This window comes from Sceloporus occidentalis, unplaced genomic scaffold (assembly GCF_023333645.1).
Source record: "Sceloporus occidentalis isolate IW3139 unplaced genomic scaffold, rSceOcc1.0.p SCAF_33, whole genome shotgun sequence".
Taxonomy (NCBI): Eukaryota; Metazoa; Chordata; class Lepidosauria; order Squamata; family Phrynosomatidae; genus Sceloporus; species Sceloporus occidentalis.
Genome location: NW_028317013.1, coordinates 7,837,964 through 7,858,902, shown reverse-complemented (window position 1 = coordinate 7,858,902; position 20,939 = coordinate 7,837,964). Strand labels below are relative to the sequence as shown.

Sequence of the window (20,939 nt, the reverse complement as noted above, 5' to 3'; positions counted from 1 at the left end):
CTTAGGTCTACACTGCAAAAATGCGTAATACTTTTAAAAAGAGCCCGTCGGCAATGTCCCATCATGCTAGCTTAGTGGAGATATTTCACGAACCAGTGCTACACACTCAACGATCATGAGTCCAATGCTAGGCGCAATGCATTGGGTTCCATCGGCGGTGAAGAGATATTAGAACCCACGGTCGCAGGCTCCACCGGCTTCTGCAAAGCGTCTCAGAAGAGCCCACAAAACAGGCTGATGATACAGGTCACATGTTTAGGCTGCGTGTTTTTAACAGGGATTTAAATAGTTTTAGATAAGTATGCAGTTTCATATCCCAATTGACTGGAGGATGCGCCGTTCATGGTCATTAAGATGCTGAGAGAATGCAGAGAAGCACGATTGTTGAGCAAACTGCTGGAGAAACTCTGTCAAATAATTCTAAAAACAGAAACAAAAACAGTGCAAAAACGTGAGCAGCTTTATGAAGAAATTTTTTTTGCAAATATGAAATGTAGAACTGAAAAAGACCACTTTAGAATCCTCACCTGCAAATCAATCTGGTAGAGAGGATCCTTCAAGACATCAGGGTCATCTTCTTCATCATCTTCATAATAGTCATCATCTTAAAGAGACAGAACAATAAAAGATTTTGAAAGGATAGAGCTGTGTGGCTAATAGCAGATAATATTATGCATTTCCAATGGAAGTAAAAAAAAAAACAACTTAGATTTACACACTGGTATTGTAGACAACAGAATACTAACTTGTTTTATTGCAATACAGTCAACTATCTAATCTATACTGCCAAATGATTCATTTGCATTAGAAGTTTATTTACCATATTTATTGCTGGAAAGGATATCAGACAGCAGCTGCCCTGCTAAACCTTCATCATCGTCATCATCCTCCCACATATCGTTGGTGTTATCTGTAATGAAACCATGGATTATGTAAATAAAATGGCAGACAGAAAAGACAACATTTTCTTACTACCAGCTGTGGCATACCAAAGGGTTTTTTATCCTGAAACCTTTGGGCAGGACAGGATCTGGAGTAGGAAGACCAACACATAAGACAGTTTGATCATATCTTTAATGCATCTTGAAAGAGGCCTTTGAAAGGGTTATCCAACCTACAGAAACTGGCAGATCTATCCAGGTAGATCAGAAGACAACATCTCAGGTCTAAGGACTAAAACTTTACTACCAAAAGTGAAACAGGAGTTGGACAGAAGGTGGAAAGAATAATCTCCTGATGGATATTGATAAAAGCAAACTTGGTTCTAAATTTGATAATGTTCTCAGAACAACTTTGTCTTGGTGGAAACGAAGATATGGGGCCTTTGCATGACAAAGCCTAAAGTTCTCCTACTCGCTTAGCACAAAGGAGACCTTTTGGGTAAGTAGCTTGAGACAGCAATCTTCTAGAAGTGTAAAAGGGAGGGTTGTTTTCTAACACCAGATTCAGGTCCCAAGCAGGTATGAAAAAATAAAGAGAGATCACCATTAGCCTTGGTTAAATGTTTCACTTAAGGTTCTTGTGTCAGACCCCAAAAATAAATGAACCTGATAGCAGAAGTTTACACCTTGGAAGTCTCTTGGTGCATAAGCCATGCCATAAGTTTTAGTCTCTTAAGATCTGAGAGAAGCTTCTGCATTTTCTAATGTCCACAGACTGGGGAAGAACCCAGAAGTTGTGGTGGGATAGGAAATGTAACAGCCTGAATTTATTTAGAAGTATGCCCCATAACAAATACAGCTAAATCTTCTGTAACTTGTCCCTCAGAAGATGACCTGTCCTTCACCTCTTAAAACAAGAAGTCAGAGGAAGTTTCAGACAAGTCTACATATTTACGTTTAACTGGACACACGCTTAACTTCGAGGGCTGAACATCATGGCGAATATCTGTAAATGTTTGTTGAAGATTTGATTTCAGCCATGCCATAAACTCTAAAAGCCATGGTTTACAGCCATATAACCGTGCAACATTTACATAAGGCAGTGACATAACTGATCGATCCTCTGCAAGCCTACCCTACATCAACACCGAGCATTGTGGCGCGCCCCCCCCCCCCCCGGTCAACACAGCCCTCATACCCACAAGTCCCCTCTCCCCTTAAAAACCTACTATGAACACTCTCGGTATTGTGATTCACCTATTGTTGTAGCTGTAATACTTACCCCCGTTACCCTGAACCCACTCCTCCTCCGTATTGCGGGAGACGTTTGCTTCCATAATACTAGACAACTCGTTAATTATTAGCTTGTAAATCTTAATAAGAAGAGGTATACTGGTCCAACATTCTGGATCTAAAAATTAAACAGAAAACACTCGAGAGGAGAGCACAAACAGCACATTCATAGCCATGTTAAGCCATGTCGAATACATTTTGTAAACTAAACTTAAAATATTTATTATACGTCAATTGATGTATGGTGCAGTATTGCACGATTTTTGTAAAATACACTGTAGTATAAGCCTTATGAACTAATTTAATGCAATTAAGTTCAACAGTGCCACCCAGTGGAGAGCTTTTATTCACCAAACCAATGGTGCACAACTCCAGACCTCTAGGACTGCAAACATACCACAATTTAGCATGTCCCAGAGTGAACAGACATGTTTAACAAATAATAAATAATGAAAATACACAATTCCTCAAGGACTGGATCTGCCCATCCCTGCACTAAGCCATGCATTTCAGTGATTCTGAAAGAAGATACTTTTTAAGGGCAATCTGTTGCCTTACCTATTAGCATTTATAAATTCTACTAGGCGTTTGTCCTTTTGTTTTTCAGACTGGGTTATTGTTTTAGAAGTTACTCAATTTAAAATTCTTCCTTGGACGAGAGCTTTGGTGAAACTTGCTTTACGAAAGTTGAACCTCCAAAAAACACACACAAAAAAGGCCTATGCATGTTGAATACTAAATTTCTTCAAATTTTCTCTTGTTATCAAAAAGAAAGTCCTACCCGTCCTTGAAAAATAAAACCATACGTATACACTGGATAAAACATGGTAAAAATGTGTTAAAACCCCTAGCCATGAAAGGGTTAAAAGAAACCATTTGATATGTACTTTTATTCCAGACACTAGGATTGAAACATGCAGGTGACGGTAACCACCTAAACTCTATAATACAAGACAAAGATAAAAAGGTTAGCAGGTAACACTACTATAACTACCAGGGGAGATCTTATAACTAAGCTTTCCCGGTACAGAGCTGACACTACAGTCCATTCCAATCAAAATAAATAAATAAATAAATAAATGTATGCGTCTGTATACAGAAAATAAAATCGTTAAAAAAAACCACATAATTTCATCCCTTTTTTATTCTGAAACGAGTACTTACTTTTGGCAGATTTTGACCTGGTGCGGATTCCCTCCTCCATGTTAAATATTTCGTCCCCTTTCACCTTTATATCTTGAAGCCTCTTGTCATCCATTGTGATCCCGTACTGCAGAATCTTACACAATGCCACAGAGCTGGTGGGGTAAGAATGAACCACATTACCAAAAGCAAGCATAATCGGCATTTATCTGTTCAATACATGATTGACCTTGGGTGAATCATACATTGTCATTGGCAGTTGCTTTTCACTATTTATAAATATATTCCAGCTATGACCTCCACCCCACCATTCCCAAAAACCTCAAATGAGTTCACCCTCTCTCTTCCAACCTCACGGAGATGTCTCACCTTACTTTGCCTTCATATTGCCCATAGAACAAGTGCTGACGCCCCATCCACTCTGACATTACAAATTCAAGGGCAGGTTTCCCAGTGGGGCCAGGGAGGCTACAAAGGAAGTCAAGTAAGGGCTCCAGTTGTGAATGTGCAAGGTGTGCAAACACCATGATCAATGACTGAGGAGAGACCATAATAATAACCATTAGGAAAAAAACTGTAGAAAAGCAAACCTAAAAATATATACTACCTTATTTGCTTTCCCATCTCTAACTAACCAAACATAACTTGACTTCCAGCACCCACCTGCATGACACTGAGCGTCTCTGCCTGCTGCATTTTGCTAAGGATGGCCCTCAGTATCTGGTCCAGATTGTCCCCAAGCTCACGACCAGCCTTGGCTATGAGAGTCGACACAAGACGCCCAACAAAGGCTGCAGTGAATTCAGATGTGCGAGGATCCAACAGTTGGCCGACTACTTGCATCACATACCAGAGTCCTGTATGTCCCTGATCGTCCCGCCATTGAGCAATCTGTTCCAGCGCCACTGACACATAAGCACGCAAACACTCTCCGCCGTTCTAAACACACAATGCAGGTACATACATAAGCAAGTATCACTACTAATGTATAGGGAGTACCATAGTTTGCCATAAATTATCTGCCTACAACTATGATGTGCAATGCAAAGAAATCTGTTGGCCTATTTCCAGGTAATCAAAGCTCATGAAGATGAAAGCGTACCTGCATTATTGCGTTGTCATCTGTGCGAAGAGTACACTGAGCCACAGCTGGGAAAGCTTGGCAAATAAGTAATTCGGACAGCGGCGGCTTTGTGTTTCTCACAACTGTGGTCAAAATGTCAATGGCAGTCTAGGGAAGAGCATCAATGAATCAGTGATGAAAAGAACATGTTTGCATTAACCTTTTTACCTTACTAAACCAACAGACATCTAGGTGTGCAGTTAGTCTTGTGAAGAAGAACGCACCTATGTAGCAGTTGAACACATAAAATGACTGATTTTATCAGCCATTTTTAAGAGTAATATGCGTGCAGGGGAATTTATACAGTTTAAAAGAAGATTGTTTGAATTCTCTAAAAACTCCTGGTGAAATATTAAGCGCTGGACTGCTGCTTGCTTTGCACATCAGGCATTTCAGCAGCGCTCCAAAACATGTGCTTATATGCTTGTTGAGTGACAATTTATAGAAGGGATTAATGGAAACCATTTTTATTTATTTTTTATTTTTTTTTATCAGCTGCGTTCGGAGTGTAGAGCCACATGTACGAGATCGCTGCAACAAAAATGTTTACAAGACTAACACTTCAAAAGGGAAAGTGAGAATTCCTTTTCCTTGTCCATTTCCAAGGTGGCACATAAGAAGGCTCCGCCTACCAGGTAGGGCAGGAAATACTATAAAAAAAAAAAAAGGAGACCTCCCCCTTCCTCCCCAGTGTGGTTAAAAAGAAGGACAAGCAAAAGTAAATTTAATGGGTGGGAGTAAAAGTGTGCCACCTTGGAAATGGACAAGGAAAAGGAATTCCCAGGTAAGAATTCTCACTTTCCTTGCCATTCCAAGTGGCACATGAGAAGAATTAGCGAGATAGGGAGGGAAGTATTCTAGTCTGCAGGTCACGACGACCAAATTGAGACTCAGAGAGATGAAGATTCATCCTGTAGTGCCTTACGAACGTATGAATCGACCTCCAGGTCGCTGCCTTGCAAATGAGAGACGGATTCACCCCGGAGAGTTCGGCCCAGGAAGTCGAGACGGATCTGGTCGAGTGTGCCTTCAGGCCGGAGGGAGGTACTCTTCCTGAGATGTAATATAAGGTGATTGCGTCCTTAAGCCAGCGGCTTATGGAAGCCCTGGACACTGCTCTGCACTTGCTGGTCCCCCCAAAGGACAGGAAGAGAGCGTTGGATTTCTTCCAGGCAGACGGACGCGAGAGATAAGACAGGATACACCTCCGCAGGTCTAGCGAGTGGAGTTCCAGCTCCATGGGATTCTTGGGATCCGGACATAAAGTAGGTAAGACGATCTCCTGATCCGAATGGAAAGGTGAGACTACTTTAGGGAGAAACTCTGGTGGTAAACTGAGGATAATGCAGTCCGGCAGAATCCTGAGAAAAGGTTCCACTCTGGAGAGAGCCTGGAGCTCACTCACCCTCCTAGCGGAAGTGAGGGCTACTAGAAGGACAACCTTGTAGGTGAGCAGCTTTAGAGAGGTATCCTCTAGAGGCTCAAAAGGAGACGCGGTGAGTTGGTGCAACACGAGGTTAAGGTCCCAAGGTGGAACCGACAGACGGAGCCTAGGGCGAAGTCTGCACATCACCTTAAAAAAATCTGGAGATCCAGGGATGGGAAGCCAGATTGGAGTCCAAGAAGTTGCTGAGAGCTGAGATCTGGACCTTGATAGTAGCAGGTTGTAACCCCTTATATCAAAGCCGTCTTGTAAAAAGCGCAGCACCTCACGGATGGATGGAGAGGATACTTCGTGCCCATTGCACCAGGTGACGAACGTTTCCCAAACCTTCTGGTATTTAGCAGCCGTAGTTTTCTTGCGGCTGGAGAGAATTGTTTCCACTACTGATGAAGTTAATCCCCTTGAGGTCATGATCTCCCTTTCAGAAGCCATGCTGAGAGGTTGAGCCAGGAGGGATCTGGGTGGAGAACAGGGCCTTGAACGAGAATATCCTTCACCTGAGGAAGAAGCATGGGCTCGTCTACGGCCAGGTTGGTAAGGTACGAAAACCAGATTCTTTGAGGCCAGAAAGGAACAACCAGGATGACACTTTGAGGGTTTTCCCAACTCTTCCGGAGCACTCTGGAGATAAGGGGAAGCGGAGGAAAAACATACGCGAGATCGAAGTCCCAGGTCTGCGAGTGCTTCAAGGGCTCGGGGACGGCCGACTGGGGAGAGAGAGAAAAAAAACTCCTTTACCTGTTTGTTTAGGTGCATGGCCATCAGGTCTATCTGAGGAGTACCCCATTTCTTTGTGATGAAGGCGAAGACCCTTTTGTTTAAGGACCATTCTCCCGGAAGTTCCTGCTGAGGTAATCTGCCTCCTGATTCAGTGAACCCTTGAGATGAACCGCGGAGAGAGTGCAGTGACTGAACTCCGCCCATCGTTAGATCTGAGGGGTCAGGGTCTGCAGGTGCCTGCTTCTGGTGCCACCTTGTTTGGAAAGATAGGCCACAACAGTGACGTTGTCTGAAAGGATCCTGATGGACTTGTGTCGCAGGATTGTAGACCAGAACCTTAGAGCCCTCCAGACCACTAACAGTTCTAGAAAATTGATGTGCAGGTCTGATTCCCGAGGAGACCAAGTTCCCTGGGTAATATTGCTTCCCATAACAGCACCCCAGCCTCTCAAACTGGCGTCGGTGGAAATTACCACCCAGTCTCTCGTCTCCCAAGAGAGCCCCTGTGAAAGATTCTTGGCTGTCAGCCACCATCGGAGTGACTCCCGAACGAAGGGAGAAAGTCAGACCTTCTTGCGAAAGGACATCCTGGAGCGATCCCAGTGATCCAGCAGGAACTGTTGAAGAGGTCTTGCGTGAGCAAGAGCCCAGGGAACTGCTGAGATGGAGGAGGTCATCATGATGGCTCTGATGGACACTGACTTGTTCGCTAGAACCGCGTGTGTGAATTCCCTCAATCTTAGGATCTAGTCCCGAGGGAGAAACGTCTTCTGTACGTGTGAATAGAGGATCATTCCCAGAAAGGTACGACGTCTGTTTGGAAGCAACTGTGACTTGAGTCTGTTTACTAGCCATCCTAGGTTGTGGAGGGTCCTGAGATGGGACTGGAGCAGAGTTGCTGAGGCCGCTACGAGGAGCCAATCGTCCAGATATGGGACCACCTTTATGCCTTTTTGCCTCAGAAAGGCCACGACCACCGACATGAGCTTCGTGAAGATCCGAGGTGCTGAAGCAATTCCAAAAGGAAGAGCCCGAAACTGAAAATGTCGAATACCTTGAGGTAATGGAACAGCCAGACTGAGGAATCTTTGGTGGTCTCTTCTGATGGGAACATGTAAATAGGCATCCCGCAGGTCTATGGTGAAGTCCCCCGAAGAAATGATCTCTGTGGCGGACTTCAGGGATTCCATCCGGAACCTGTTGTATCTTATACAGGTGTTCACCACCTGTAGGTTGATTATTAGCCTGAATTTCCCGGATGGCTTTCGTGAATTAAGTTGTTGAGCGTGGAGAAGAAACCCGATCTTTTCCAAAGATCTGCAGGGGGCATGGACAGCAGGATTTTCCGGGCAGGTAGGTGTGTAAGCTCCAGAGCATAGCCTTGTTCGATGATGCGAAGGACCCAGGGGTCTGAGGTGATCTCTTCCCAGGCATGAATGAAACCAGTCAACCTGCCCCCTACCTGAAGCCTGCTGGCGTCAGAACCTTCCTGCTTTACCGCCCCTGCCTCTTCATCTCTGGAATCTTCCTCTTGCGTAGGGTTTACCCCGAAAGGACTGGTAGTCTTGATTGGAGGTTGAGGGCCTGTAGGACTCTCTGTCTCTTGGAGCTCTGTAATAATTCGACCTGAAACGAGGTGGTCCTTTCCTCTGAGGTGGATTCTAGGATCGTGTCGAGATCGCTGCCGAAGAGGTGGCTCCCCTGGAACGGAATGCTGCACAGCTTGTGTTTAGAGGCATTATCTGCAGACCACGACTTAAGCCAGAGAGCTTGCCTAGAAACCGCTGAAAGCGCAAGGTCTTCCACCGCCTGTTGGAGACAGATTTTAATGGCTCTAGAAGTTGACGCCATAGCAATAGCTGGACGAAAGTTCGCCGCTGCTGCTTCAAAAGACCTTTTGGCGGCATTCTCAACCCTCCGGTCCATGGGGTCTTTGAAATGGGATGCGTCCTCCAACAGAATGGCTGTTTTTTTCGTGGCCTTGGCTACTGCGGTTTCGACTTTCGGGACTTCCCAGGCCTCAGAATTCTTATTATAGAAAGGAAAAAGCTTCTTGGTTCTGGAGGATGTGAAGAATCTCCTGTCAGGATATTTCCACTGCTCCGTGATAATGGCAGAAAGTGAATAGTGGACTGGAAAGGTCTGCGGTTTCCTAGAGTGACCCTGAAAAGGATCTGGTTTTGCAACTGGTATGTCATCCTGTAGATTCAGAGTAGATCTGACTGCAGAGATGAGTTTCCCTGTTTCTTCGACTGGAAAGAAAAAGGTTTCTTCTTTAATCTCCCCGTCCTTATCAGAAGACTGTGGGTCATTCGACTGGTAGTCATATTCAGAAAAAGGAGCTGAATAATCTTCCGGGTTATCTGGGAGATAATTTGGTGGACCCTGCTGGTAAGGTTGTTGCTGGGGTACAGGTGCCTGAGAGGAGCTTGCCATGGCTCGAAAACAGTCAAAAGTAGACTGAAGTTCCCCCTTCAACCAGGAGGTAAATTCCGTCGTGGAAACTTCTTTAGGCCGAGAGCAGGAGTTGCACGTTTCGGCCGAAGGGTCATGCAGGGTCTTTTTGCAGGATGAGCAGGCTTTGTGTTTCGTCTTTCCCACAGATTTCCTATGTGGGGAGGCTTCAGGAGGGATATCCTGATTTTTATCTGACATGACTGAGGAGAAAAAACACAAGCTGTAACCGCAGAAAACAATGGCATAGGCAACGTAAAACTTCTTCCAAGCCAAGAGGGCAACACCTACTTGAAATGGCAGTAAATAATCCTCAGGCACAATAGCAGAGAAGTAGATGCAATACTACAGCACAGAAACGAAGAGCAAGGAAAGATCTTACCCATTCTGGCGTTTTATACAGAGGCATTTAGGTGCCCAGGACCGGAAACCTCACATCCGGAAATTCCCAGCCAATTGACCTCTCGTGACCCCGGGTCGCTGCACCGGAAGTGAAGCCGATTGGAGATATGAACGTGTGCCGAGAAACCGGCACAGCCGGTTAGAGATCTCCTCCTGCCGTGCCACACTCTGAGGATTCCCCGGGACGGAGTGAACCGGAGCCCGAGGATACACACCCCAGTGAGCCCTCTTGGCTGTGGGCAGAGCCGAACGAGGGCTGAGCCTCGTGTGCGTTGCCGCGATAAACGCGGAGTTGCAATCCGAGGCTGCCGCACGAACCCTGGATCCACACGGGACCTCTGCCGGGTATCAACAAGGACGCCCCCCCGGGGCTCCGAGAAAATAAAAAAAGGAAGTAGAGGTAAGCTTCAGCCTAACCACTACCTGAGGTGGGCAGGAAACAACACTGGGGAGGAAGGGGGAGGTCTCCTTTTTTAATAGTATTTCCTGTTCTACCTGGTAGGCGGAGCCTTCTTCTCATGTGCCACCTGGAATGGCAAGGAAATTTCAGATGGTTTTCCTGATCAACATGTGGGTATTGTGATATGGGTAATTGCCAATCCTTGAGATCAATAACTATACACTTGAAGTGATTTTTTTCAGCAAGATACAAAAGGAGATAGACAATTTTTGAAAAACTTTAGGACCATGTGGCTACACTTTTGTCATTAATTGCGGGTTTTTGTCTTAAAAGTTAGCACAGACAGAAGTCCATATGGTTCAACCATGAAGCCTGCTACCAGGAGATAATGCAAAAGAAAATGCTTTGTCTCAGCGTTTGTGCGCATGACCGCATATAATAAAAAAGTGAAACACTTAGGCTTCAAAAACCCATCCCACTAAGGCCTGGGTAAAAAAAAGTATGTATGTGCGCTAGAGGCCATTAAAGAGTTTAAAATTATTCTATTTATTCGAATTGAATCTACAGCATGTCGTTTTTCGGCCATTTCAGTTACTTACCGCACACAGACCTGTTGGGATCTTGTCAGAAGGGGCCTGCATGATGCTAACCACTGTAGGTATAAGCCTCATCTGCATTGCAGTTTGGCAACCCTCTATCTGGGCCAACTCTTTAAAGATGTCTTGAGCCAATGAGGCTACTACAGGATCTAAGATGTCAGAAAAACGCAAGTCACAAACAAAGCAACGAAAACTACCCCCAATCACTTTCCCATTTTTCTGCAGAAAACATCCACCCCGCTCATTCTCACCGTTACTGTATTTGAGGAAGATGGCAATGGCGAAGGGACAAATCTTGGGCTCTGCCTTAGCAGTAAAGAGCGGATCTACACTGCACACGATACACAGAGTCTCCATTACTAAATTTAACACCTCAGAAGTGAATTGGGCTGCGAGTGTTATGAGGCCATCCACCATACTTGGCAAGTAGGGCTGCAGCACATGTGTGCTCTCTGACGTTTTAAGTTGATCGCAGTACCTGACAAACACAAATTAAATTAAGAAAAGTAAAAAAAAAAAAAAAAGACAGAAGCAGAAGTGTGATGATAAAGATTGGGAAAGTACTTACCCCCAAATGGCCCTGACAGCGGAGATGCGCACAGAAGGAGGTTGGTTCTCATGCAGACCACTCACAGTGGCCTGAAGGAATTGCTGGATGAGTTCGGGTGACATAGCTGCTGTAAATCTACTTGCAGCCCAGAGAGATCGGCCCAACAGAAAAGGAGATACTGAGAAGAGATACAGAACATGACAAGCCATTCAACTACTTTAAGACAAAACAGAAACCGCATCACAACCCTGTAACTCCTTCTGTACACATGATAGAATAGACACAAGATAATCTGGGAAAGCTCTCACCTGATGTGTTGAGATCCGAGAGTATGATACCAGTCAGGAACCCAGACATATCAAACTGAACTTGTCCTGATTGCACCCCCTCTGTAAGCACAGACTTCACAGACCCTAGGGCCAGCATGCATGCTTCATGTATCTTCCACCTGTATAGAGATCAGCTGGGTTAAGCATATTCTGCAAAGTCTAGCAATTCTAGCCTATTTTTAAAGGCTTATATGCAGGGCCGGCCCAAGGCAAAATGCCACCTGGGGCGAATTTTAAAATGCCGCCCCCCCCCTCCCTTATCTACCCTCTCTCCCTCCGTCCCTGCCGCCCCCCCCCCCATTATCTACCCTTACCCCCCCCCTCCTTGTACTTACCTTTCAGCAGTCCTGCGGCGAGTCTCCCTGCTCGGTCTCGGTGCCGGCTTGTAATGCTGAGCGCCGGAAATTAGGTAATCTTCCAGCACTCAGCATTACAAGCCGGCACCAAGACCGAACAGGGAGACTCGCCGTAGAGGAGAAAGAGGGGCGCCGAGCGGGTACTGACAGCTTGGTAAGCGAAAACCACTCGGCGCCCCCTTTCTCTCTCTTTCGCTTTAAAAAAAAAAAAAAAAAAAGGGCTTCAAAAGTGCCGCCTGGAGCGGTTGCCCCACTCGGCTCCATTGTCGGGCCGGCCCTGCTTATATGAAGAACCAACAATGACATTTCAGTGATCAAGTCAGAGCTACAGTACACACCAATTAAGACTAAGGTGACCAATCAAGGTCAAGTCACCGCATCCAACATGATGTTTAGTAGGATCCAACAGTCTCTTTTTTCTAATAACCTCCTCAAACTACTGCTAGTATTTACATCTGAAGTAATTTTACAGCCGGTAAGTCGTTCAAAAAGTTCAGAGGCCTTAGAAGTGTTTGATTCACAATCTTAGAAACCTTTGTGCATTTTGCCCAATTCCACTCAAATATTACAAATCTTTGAAACATTGGCCCATACATTTTCCCCATGTAGATAAAAGGGCCAAGGAGTCTAAATTGCCATTAAGCAAAATGTACATATGTTTAACATATTTTACAGAGTGGTTACGTCTAAAAAAACAAAAAAAAACGCATCCCAAGAATCCCCTACGGACGTACCGGGAGACCAGGCGTTTGACAGCCTGGACTCTCCCCTGACAGCAGAAGCTGAAAAGCCGGAAAGCTGTTACATTTTTAAATGCCCGATCGCGCGATCGGGCATTCCCTTCCGGGTTGCGTCACTGCTGACGTCACCTGGAAGCTCATCGAAGGACAGGATATCCCCTGTCACTCTTAATGCCATAAACATTGTGTATCAGATTGATCAGCAACAGTGAAGGCTGGCAGATTTTAGTAGCCCTTGTTGTAATGGGCAGCATGGACACTATAATGTATAGGTGTACTGGTGTAGTGGTAGAGTGGAGCGACAGTCTACCAATTAATTTACCAATGTTCTCCGTTCTGGCTCTTGTTTTGCTCTGCCTCGTGGAAGTGGCGGGTTGCTGCAGCAGCCAGTGCAGCGGCGCTTTCATTTTGGAACTCACTGGAAACAGCCTAAAAACAATTGGCAGGTGATAAAAAGTCCAAATAACTAACAAGAACAAGCTTCTTTGCTTAGCATAATTAATGCAAAAATAAATAAATAAATGTTTCCAAATGAAAAAGTATGTATGTCCAAATATAAGAATGTAGCTGCTGAGAATATCTACACTTCCCAAAACACTTCCAACCAACCTGTGTCACCCAACCTAAATGCTTCACCATTAAAAAAAAAAAAAAAAAGCTAAGCAAATATGCACGAAGATTTTTTTTGTATTTGAAGGTACTGGGAAAGGAATTTGGCATTGACATACCAGGAGCAGATCCAAAGCTGCAATACGGACAGAGTATGAAAATGTGTCATCATCTTCATCCTCAACAAACTGCTGGGGATTTGCAGTCCAGACCTTTATCTAATAAAAAAAAAAAGTTAATAAACACAATGTATATACATACGGACCCTCCTATTTATCCTTACAAGCAAACTTGTTGCAGTCATATAGGAATAGAACATAATCATTGCCGTTTTCATATACTATATCAGACATGTAAAAAATATAAAATACATATTAATTTAACAATGCATTGAATTCATTGTTAAGACATATGCATGCTAAAGACTATTGTCATTTTGGAGGAAACACTTGGGCTACTTTCACCTCATTAAGGCTACTTCTTTTTTCCAACACATTTTATGTGATGGAATGATACAGAAATCCAAATCAAATAATTTAATATATATTACTTGTAGAATAGTATAGCAAACATGAATGAAATTTAAGCTAAAACTAACTTATTGTAAAGATGGCATCCTATCATAGTACCACGCTTGAATTCACTGAACTCATGCGACCCATTTTTAAGAGGTGTGTCCCATTACTTTTGTCAATATAGTATACACATAACATGCTACCATTCAAAAGTTTGGGGTTACTTAGAAATGTCCTTGCTTTTGAAACAAAAGTAAACTGTCATTAAAATGACAATCAATGGTTTAGAAATATAATGTATACAACATAATGTTGCAAATGATCACTGTAGCTCGAAACAGCTGAAAATCTTCATTAGCAACCATGACCCCGGTGTTCCAATGGGACGTTGTGTTAGCATAGCAAGAAATGTCCTTGTTTTCCATGACCCCAAACTTTTGAACGGTGTGTGTGTGTAATTTATATATACACACCTACACTGTACAGCCCCATGGAGAAGTTCTCTGTGTATATTGTGCTCAGATAAAGTGTAAATCTTGTGTATGAGTCCTTGGGGAAGAGCATTTGGAGAGCAAATTTCAAATGTACAGATTAAAAAGGAACCAAGGGGTAATTTTTCTGTGCCCTAAGCCATAACTACATCTCAGATGGGAGTCGGGATTATTTCCACTAGGACATTATTGCTTAGAGATGAACTATAATTTGGAATTACAAATCAACAAAAAGATGCAAATGTCTGTTCTAAAATGTATTTTACAGATAAACCTTAAAATTGATTTGTATTGGAAGCATTTATGTGAAGCTTACATTTATCTTGCAGGGTTTTAAAAAAAAAAAAAAAAAAGCAGAAAATGAAATTTGAAAACAAAAAAATTGTCTGATCTATTATGCATTATTCATAACTTCTGTTTGCTAAAGGTTAATTTTTACATTCTTACCTGCTCATCTGTGATCTGCATGTATAGTATAATGTAGTAGATCAATTCAGGGAGCGCTTTCTTGACGGTGGCTTTAAACTTGTTTTCCAATAGTGTGTGGACAAACTCAAAAATACTAAATATCAGGTTCTCAAAACCCAATACTTCTCCTGTATTGAGAGAGATACACATAAGACCTTTATTATCACATGTACATTTACATCCCGTCAAGTTGTTTTTGGAGCCCGTTAGTCTATATTTGCCTTTTCAAAGTGGCATAAGAGAGAGGTTCTACTTTTTAACACAAGTCCTTGAAGGAACTATTATTGGATACAAAACTGGCCCTAATAGTTTGTATAAAGCCAGGTATTTTTTGTAATGACTGCATAAAATTAGGTCACTGGACGGGAATGCTTGAAATACGCAGGATGATAATTAGTGGAAAACAATTTCAGTGGATCTGTGAATACAGATCGCCAAATGCAGTCTGTTTGAATCCCAGTGTCCAGTCATATAAGCACTGTAGTTAGCAGTACTGAAAGCTTTACATTTGTTACGTAGACTGCAGAATAAATAAATGAATACTTTAGCAAGTCTTTTTCTGGCTTTCCTACGCAGGACTCAAGTCTGAACGGGGCAAATTTGAAAGACCACTTTGCAGCACAGATACTAAGCGACAAACTACTTGCAATGACATTCTAATCTATCTGCACAACTTGTCAGATCTTCCCACTTACTAGGTGAAACGGAAGAAAAATTATAAGACAAAATGACAACTAGCATCCATGACTTACTATGCAATGCATTTTTACAGTTGGTGCTTATAGAACAGATAGAGCTCACCATCAGAATCCACAGGATCCTCCAAATCCTCTGTGCCATTTACTTCTGTTCTCACATAGGTGGAGACAAAACAGCTAAGAAAAACCATACAATGAAGCAGAATTCGAATTCTTTATAATATAAAAATGTAATTATTTATCAGCGTTTGCCAAATATTCCTGGATCACACCGTAATTAAAATAGAGAATCGCTAGCGAGACCTTGGTTTAAAAAAAAAAAAAAAAAAGGATATAAAGATGCACTCTCCGTCAGTGTGTTCCATACAATGGGTAGTATCTGCTGCATTGAGGATACCATTTGTTTTGGAAAATTCTTAACCAGAGCAGTGATCGCCTGCGACACAAAACAGAGGTAAGAACTGTTAAATTATCAGCTTTTTATAGTTGAAATAAGTAATGTAATTTGTAACTGGCCCAATAGGTTTATTCCCTGTGTGATCAATAATGATAAGATGTATTTTCTCAAGACCCGAGAAATGCAGGTATACGTGTACATTTGATGCGTACCAAAGCAAGATTTGGCTTGAAACGACCGACCCAAAATAATTACTAATAAGAATTAGTCGCCAGTAAGTTAATGAAACAGAAGGATTCTGCATCCACAACAATGAATACGTTTTAAAGTCTGTATGCCATCACCCGGTCTGTATGCCATCACCCAGTCTGTAAATACCTTGAGGACTTCCATCTTCAGGCCACTGTCCGATGTAGGGCCATCTGGCATCTGTAGAGCTTGGACAAATGCATCTGTGAACTGCTGCACCACTGGGAAGATCAAAGCATGTGCAACACCCTGGGTGGTATAAACAAAAACACATCACCAGAATGCAACATTTATTTTCTAATTGTACAGTCATAGAAGAAGAAGAGAAATATCATTTAAGAATAGGGAGAAGCAATTCAGAATGGATGATACTCGCTGGTACTGATCAAGTACCGTCATGTTATGTTAACGGAACAAAATATCACAAGATTTACTCATTTCGCATTTACTGTTGAATTCAGCTACAGATTCATATCTTTGGGAAACAAGTTAAGGATGGGGGAACAATATTCATAAAACAAGTACCCGTTGGTTAGCTGTATAGCTAAAGAAAACCCGTTCAACAAACCACACCATTCTAAACAATTAAGGTATAAAGCAAGGCATTTCTTTTTCATTTAAACCCTTTGACCAGACTGTTTATCCAATTTTGTGAGTTTGTGTTTAGCTGTACTTTTTTTTCTTCTCATTTACTGAACCCACACAAAGTTATATATTGTTTTTTTCTGGGACAAGAAGTACTATCTTTAGATAGTATAGGGTATTTCTAAGTTTAGAAATATTATAGCGCAATAAATAAATAGTGTATTGCTTTTATAAGGGTGTAAAGCACCCCCTTACATTCTACACTTTTTTTTCTTATTTACGGACTTTTGGTTAAAAAAGGGTTCTTATTTTTTAATGTATATTTGTGGCAGTAGGGGCATGAGGCATTTTTACATTTTTTTTGGTCCAATTTTAATTTTTATTTTTTTTTTATTTATTTTACATGTTCTTGTAACTGGATGGTTTCTCTGATGATGTCATGGAGACATCACTGGTGTATTTATTTTTTTATTTTTTTTTATTATTACATTCTTATTAACCATTTTTAAATTTTATATATGCACAATGCTCTATTGCGCTGCATTTCTGATGGCAGTATAATCAGCCTGCTAGGGGAGATCAGAGGTCTTGGGATGGTCTGGAGAGACCCATTATGATTCTGGCCAGCAGAAGGGGGCCACCATCCTGCAAAAGACATGCTTAGAAAGGCGCGGCTTTTAACATGGCACTTGTGATCGCGCTGGCGGGAGGCATTCAGCAGCTGTGCAAATTTACAACAGCAGGAATCGCCATATTTGAAGGGCATACTACCTTTCAATATGGCAAATGTGACTGTATGGAGGCATTTACAGCAAATTTATCCCCATAACAATTGACATGTCAAAATTCTAAGTGCAATATCTAAAGAACTGTATATGAATTTGCATATATTTACATTTATAACACATGCCTAATGAATACTAAGTGACAAAAGAATAATTTAAGTTTTTTGTTTCTGCTGTCGAGGAGTACTAACCTTCTCCAATTCCTCCATGGTGCACACCATATGAGCACAAGTAGTAAAAATTTCCACAGCACGGGCACGAGTTCGAATTCCATACAACTGCAAAACAAAAAACAGGTAAATACATTAGACTTGACTGCTTTCAACAGGCAAGCGCCAAGGGGGAGCCTATAAAGGATTGCGTGTATAAATATATCTCAGCTGCCATCAATGCTTAAGCCACTTAAACATTAACATGCAGTACTATTTTCAGTCTGTATTCCTCTCCCCTTCACAATCAGTGTGATGCAGAACGGACCTTTGGAATCAATATTGGTAATATTAAAGGAACACTCTCTAATGCATATGATAGCCGAGACATTTATGTGGTGCCCCCCTTGCAAATTCTTCAGAACCCCCAATGCATTTGTCCCTTAGCCTGCCCTGCCACCCTGATTTTCTTCTGGCAGGGGAGGTGTTTGACCCAACACATGATCCAACAGTCCCTCTAACAAGACGTCTTATGTGCAACCATTTATTGGCAAGAATCGTCGAACCATGGAAAAACCGGGGAGCTGCAGTTTTTTACACTTTTATAGAGCAAGATCTGAATATTGTACTAACAAAGTACCTTAATGTACATTATTCTGTAACAGTGCAAGAAGTTGAAGTGCAATTAATATAAAATCAAACATTGCACTACAAAAACTTTATTTGCAGAAGGGAATTTGCCACCACACATATGATACCTAGTCTTCCTGGGTCAAATTAATGCAAAGTGCATTCCATATGTGTTATAGCGTTAAAAGTAAAAGACAGCTTGCCCCAGGGAGACCGGGTTCATCAAGAAGCATTTCAGAGGGGACGGGAAGCAGCACAGAGAGCAGCATTACAAATGGGCGACATGAGCAGCGGCAAGGAACACAGACACACAAATCCAGTGTACTGGAAAATGTAGGATTTGAGAAAGTGACAGATCTTTATTAAGATACTTTATTAAGTATCTTTCTTTAAGAGGATCTAACACGCAACATACCTCATTCATGGTAAAGATCTTATACATCTCTGGAAGAATGACAGGGGCAACAAGAGGCATCTGCGTATCGGTGACTTCTCTTGTAAATTCTTCAAAAAAATAAAATAAAAAACACAACAAAAAAAAAAGGATCACAATATAAGAATTTGATGCCATTTGGTATACAATTAATAAAATGCGTTGAGGCTTCATAGGTAAACATTTTCTTACTTGCCATATCTACATTTCTATAAACAAAAAAAAAAAGCTCACAACTTAAAAATGAGTGCATCTTGTTACTTATCTTCAGGTACCAGGTAATATACTCTCCTTAAGGCCCTAGCAGCAACCATAATAATTTCTAACCCTCATTCTCAAACATCGTATATTTCACATATCAATGAGACAACCCAGGTTTGCTTCACTGCTCCCATCTGGATAAATGACATTTGGAATAAACCATGGATACATCTTTCAAGTTGTAAATCTAATATTAACAGGTAGAGAATCCTAACCTGCACAAAATAAAAGAAAAAGCATTTAAGTTCTGCTGTGTGGATTTGAGTTTGAACAAAAAAAAAAAAATAAAAAAAAAATTCATCCTGCTGTCAGTATAGTGCTTCACGAAGATTTTACAGAATTTAAATCCACACAGTAGAACTTTAAAGCTTTTTATTTTTCTTTTAATTTTTTTGCAGGTTAGGATTCTCTACCTGTTAATATCAGATTCACAACTTGAAAGAGTATGTTGTTTGGAGAATACAATGGGTCAGCGGACGTTGCAGGAGGGATCCCCTCCATGTTATAAACATTGAACAACGCCATCCAACTACATCAGGATGGACCATCACAATACCCTCCTAACAAAAATAACAGTATGGGCTAAAATTCATCCATGATGCCAAATGTGTACGCATTCTAAGTGTTTCACAAAAACAAACATTGGTGGATGAACAAAGCATTAAACAAAACTCACCTGTTAGAACTCTCATTGCCCCATGTACGGCATTTACTTCCCCGCTCACCAGCATCTCCATAAGAAGATTGAAGAGTCCTGGCCATGCTTCAGGCCAGTCCCAGTGGGCAATGGCAGACACAGCATATGCCACACTGGAACGTACCTTGCTAATTGACTCCCGCAAGCCACGAGGAAGAAGCTGGCGAATGGCAGCTTTCGCCTGCAGAAATTTTTTTTTTTTTTTAAATGTAGTACATTTAGAGTGCTTATCCAACTCATTCAAATATCAATCCCACAGATGACATACCCTTTCTGTGGTCTCTGGTAATCTGAATCTCTCCGACTGAGAGCACCAGTGATTCTCGACATATTGCTTTAAAACTACCGATGCCAGCTGGGGACAAAAAGCACAAAAAAAAAAAAAAAACACAATGAAAAGTAGCCTGCTGATCCGGACATTCATACATACAAAGAATTGTCAAGTAATGCTTAGTGGGTGTTTAGTATAAATAGGTATTCTGGTTGAAAGAGTTCTAATCGATGAAACAACCAATGGCATGACTGAAGAATTTGGCTTAGTTGCTATGGTGATAAGACCACTATTTAAAATGCTGTTCACTCAAGTCTGCTTGGTTGCGTTACTAGAATTGTGGTATAAAAACAGGCTTTGGCATCCTTCTATTTCAAAGCGAGGATTGTAAACCACACGCGTAACACAATGCACCCACATGCATCCCAAATCAAAGACTAAGTAATGAAGCCGGTCTTACCTGTCTTATAGCCAGGGCACCCTGTGGGTCAACGGTCAGCTCTGCCAGGTGCACCCCAAAATCTGTGTTATCAGAAGGATCATGGTTGTTAGGGGAAGGGAAACGAATCAAATGGAAAGGAAATTCAATAGGAAAGGGAGATAAAGCAAAAATGACTACATAGGCACCACAACACATTGATCTCAGACAGCATTAGTGCCTTTGCCTCAACTCAACGTAACGTGGGCTCATTGATAAAGCTACAATGAGTTCTCGCCGAATTCTTTACCTAGTTCCGATATACCGATCCTTGTCGCTTACCCTCTGTCACTTCTAACACTTTCAGCTGTTCCTCTGCTGCCGCTCGCACCTCATGTCCTGGGGACAGAATGCCACTCAGTGTTTCCAACAAGGCCTCCCTTAATCCTGCCTGAACAGCTGGAAAAACAGGAGTGCTAACCTGCGCCATAGCACCGGCAGACAGGTTCCAAAAAAAAAAAAAAAAAAAAAAGACCACGAGTTCCCGACCGGAAACTAGACACTTGACAGAAAGCAGCACAAGAAGCAACACTGACCGCCAATACCGCCCGCCAAGGGTCGCACGCAAGATGAGGGGGCGTGCCTACGCAAGTAGCGTAGTTCCAGAATGGGTAAAGGGGCGTGAGTGTCGCATTGGCTTATGGGTGAAATCCTCTCAGTGCTTGTGGCGGCGGTCTGGCGGTGGCGGATTTATTTAAATAGTCGTGGTCCAATAGGACCGACATTAAATTGGCCGTAACTACATTTCAGGAGCAGTCTGCCACCGGTTGTTTCGTGTCTCGGCATTTC

General features: G+C 42.3%; 1 protein-coding gene across 1 annotated transcript; it reads right to left on the bottom strand.

Annotated features, from left to right (window-relative positions):
• Positions 1 to 309: 309 nt before the first annotated feature.
• On the bottom strand, positions 310 to 20,580 carry LOC149298389 (importin-9-like). Its single transcript, XM_089487526.1, has 25 exons — positions 20,433 to 20,580; positions 20,133 to 20,194; positions 19,670 to 19,756; positions 19,381 to 19,582; positions 18,426 to 18,514; positions 17,423 to 17,509; positions 15,991 to 16,110; positions 15,551 to 15,651; positions 15,319 to 15,377; positions 14,497 to 14,645; positions 13,163 to 13,261; positions 12,757 to 12,863; positions 11,318 to 11,457; positions 11,028 to 11,187; positions 10,711 to 10,937; positions 10,460 to 10,608; positions 4,420 to 4,548; positions 3,981 to 4,256; positions 3,687 to 3,853; positions 3,339 to 3,472; positions 2,164 to 2,292; positions 976 to 978; positions 821 to 910; positions 528 to 604; positions 310 to 420 (listed from the first exon to the last, which is right to left on the bottom strand). The coding sequence occupies exons 1-25, from the start codon at positions 20,578 to 20,580 to the stop codon at positions 310 to 312; spliced, it is 3,102 nt and encodes a 1,033-aa protein (XP_089343652.1).
• Between the last annotated feature and the right edge of the window lie 359 nt (positions 20,581 to 20,939).

What these genes read in the sequence shown, in the direction of transcription:
- LOC149298389 (XM_089487526.1), bottom strand. Translation starts at nt 20,580, where the DNA reads ATGGCGCAGGTTAGCACTCCTGTTTTTCCAGCTGTTCAGGCAGGATTA. An exon ending in CCATGGAGGAATTGGAGAAG is followed by an intron (nt 16,111 to 17,422) that starts GTTAGTACTCCT and finishes TATACCACCCAG; the next exon opens with GGTGTTGCACATGCTTTGAT. An exon ending in ATGACAACGCAATAATGCAG is followed by an intron (nt 4,257 to 4,419) that starts GTACGCTTTCAT and finishes TTGTGTGTTTAG; the next exon opens with AACGGCGGAGAGTGTTTGCG.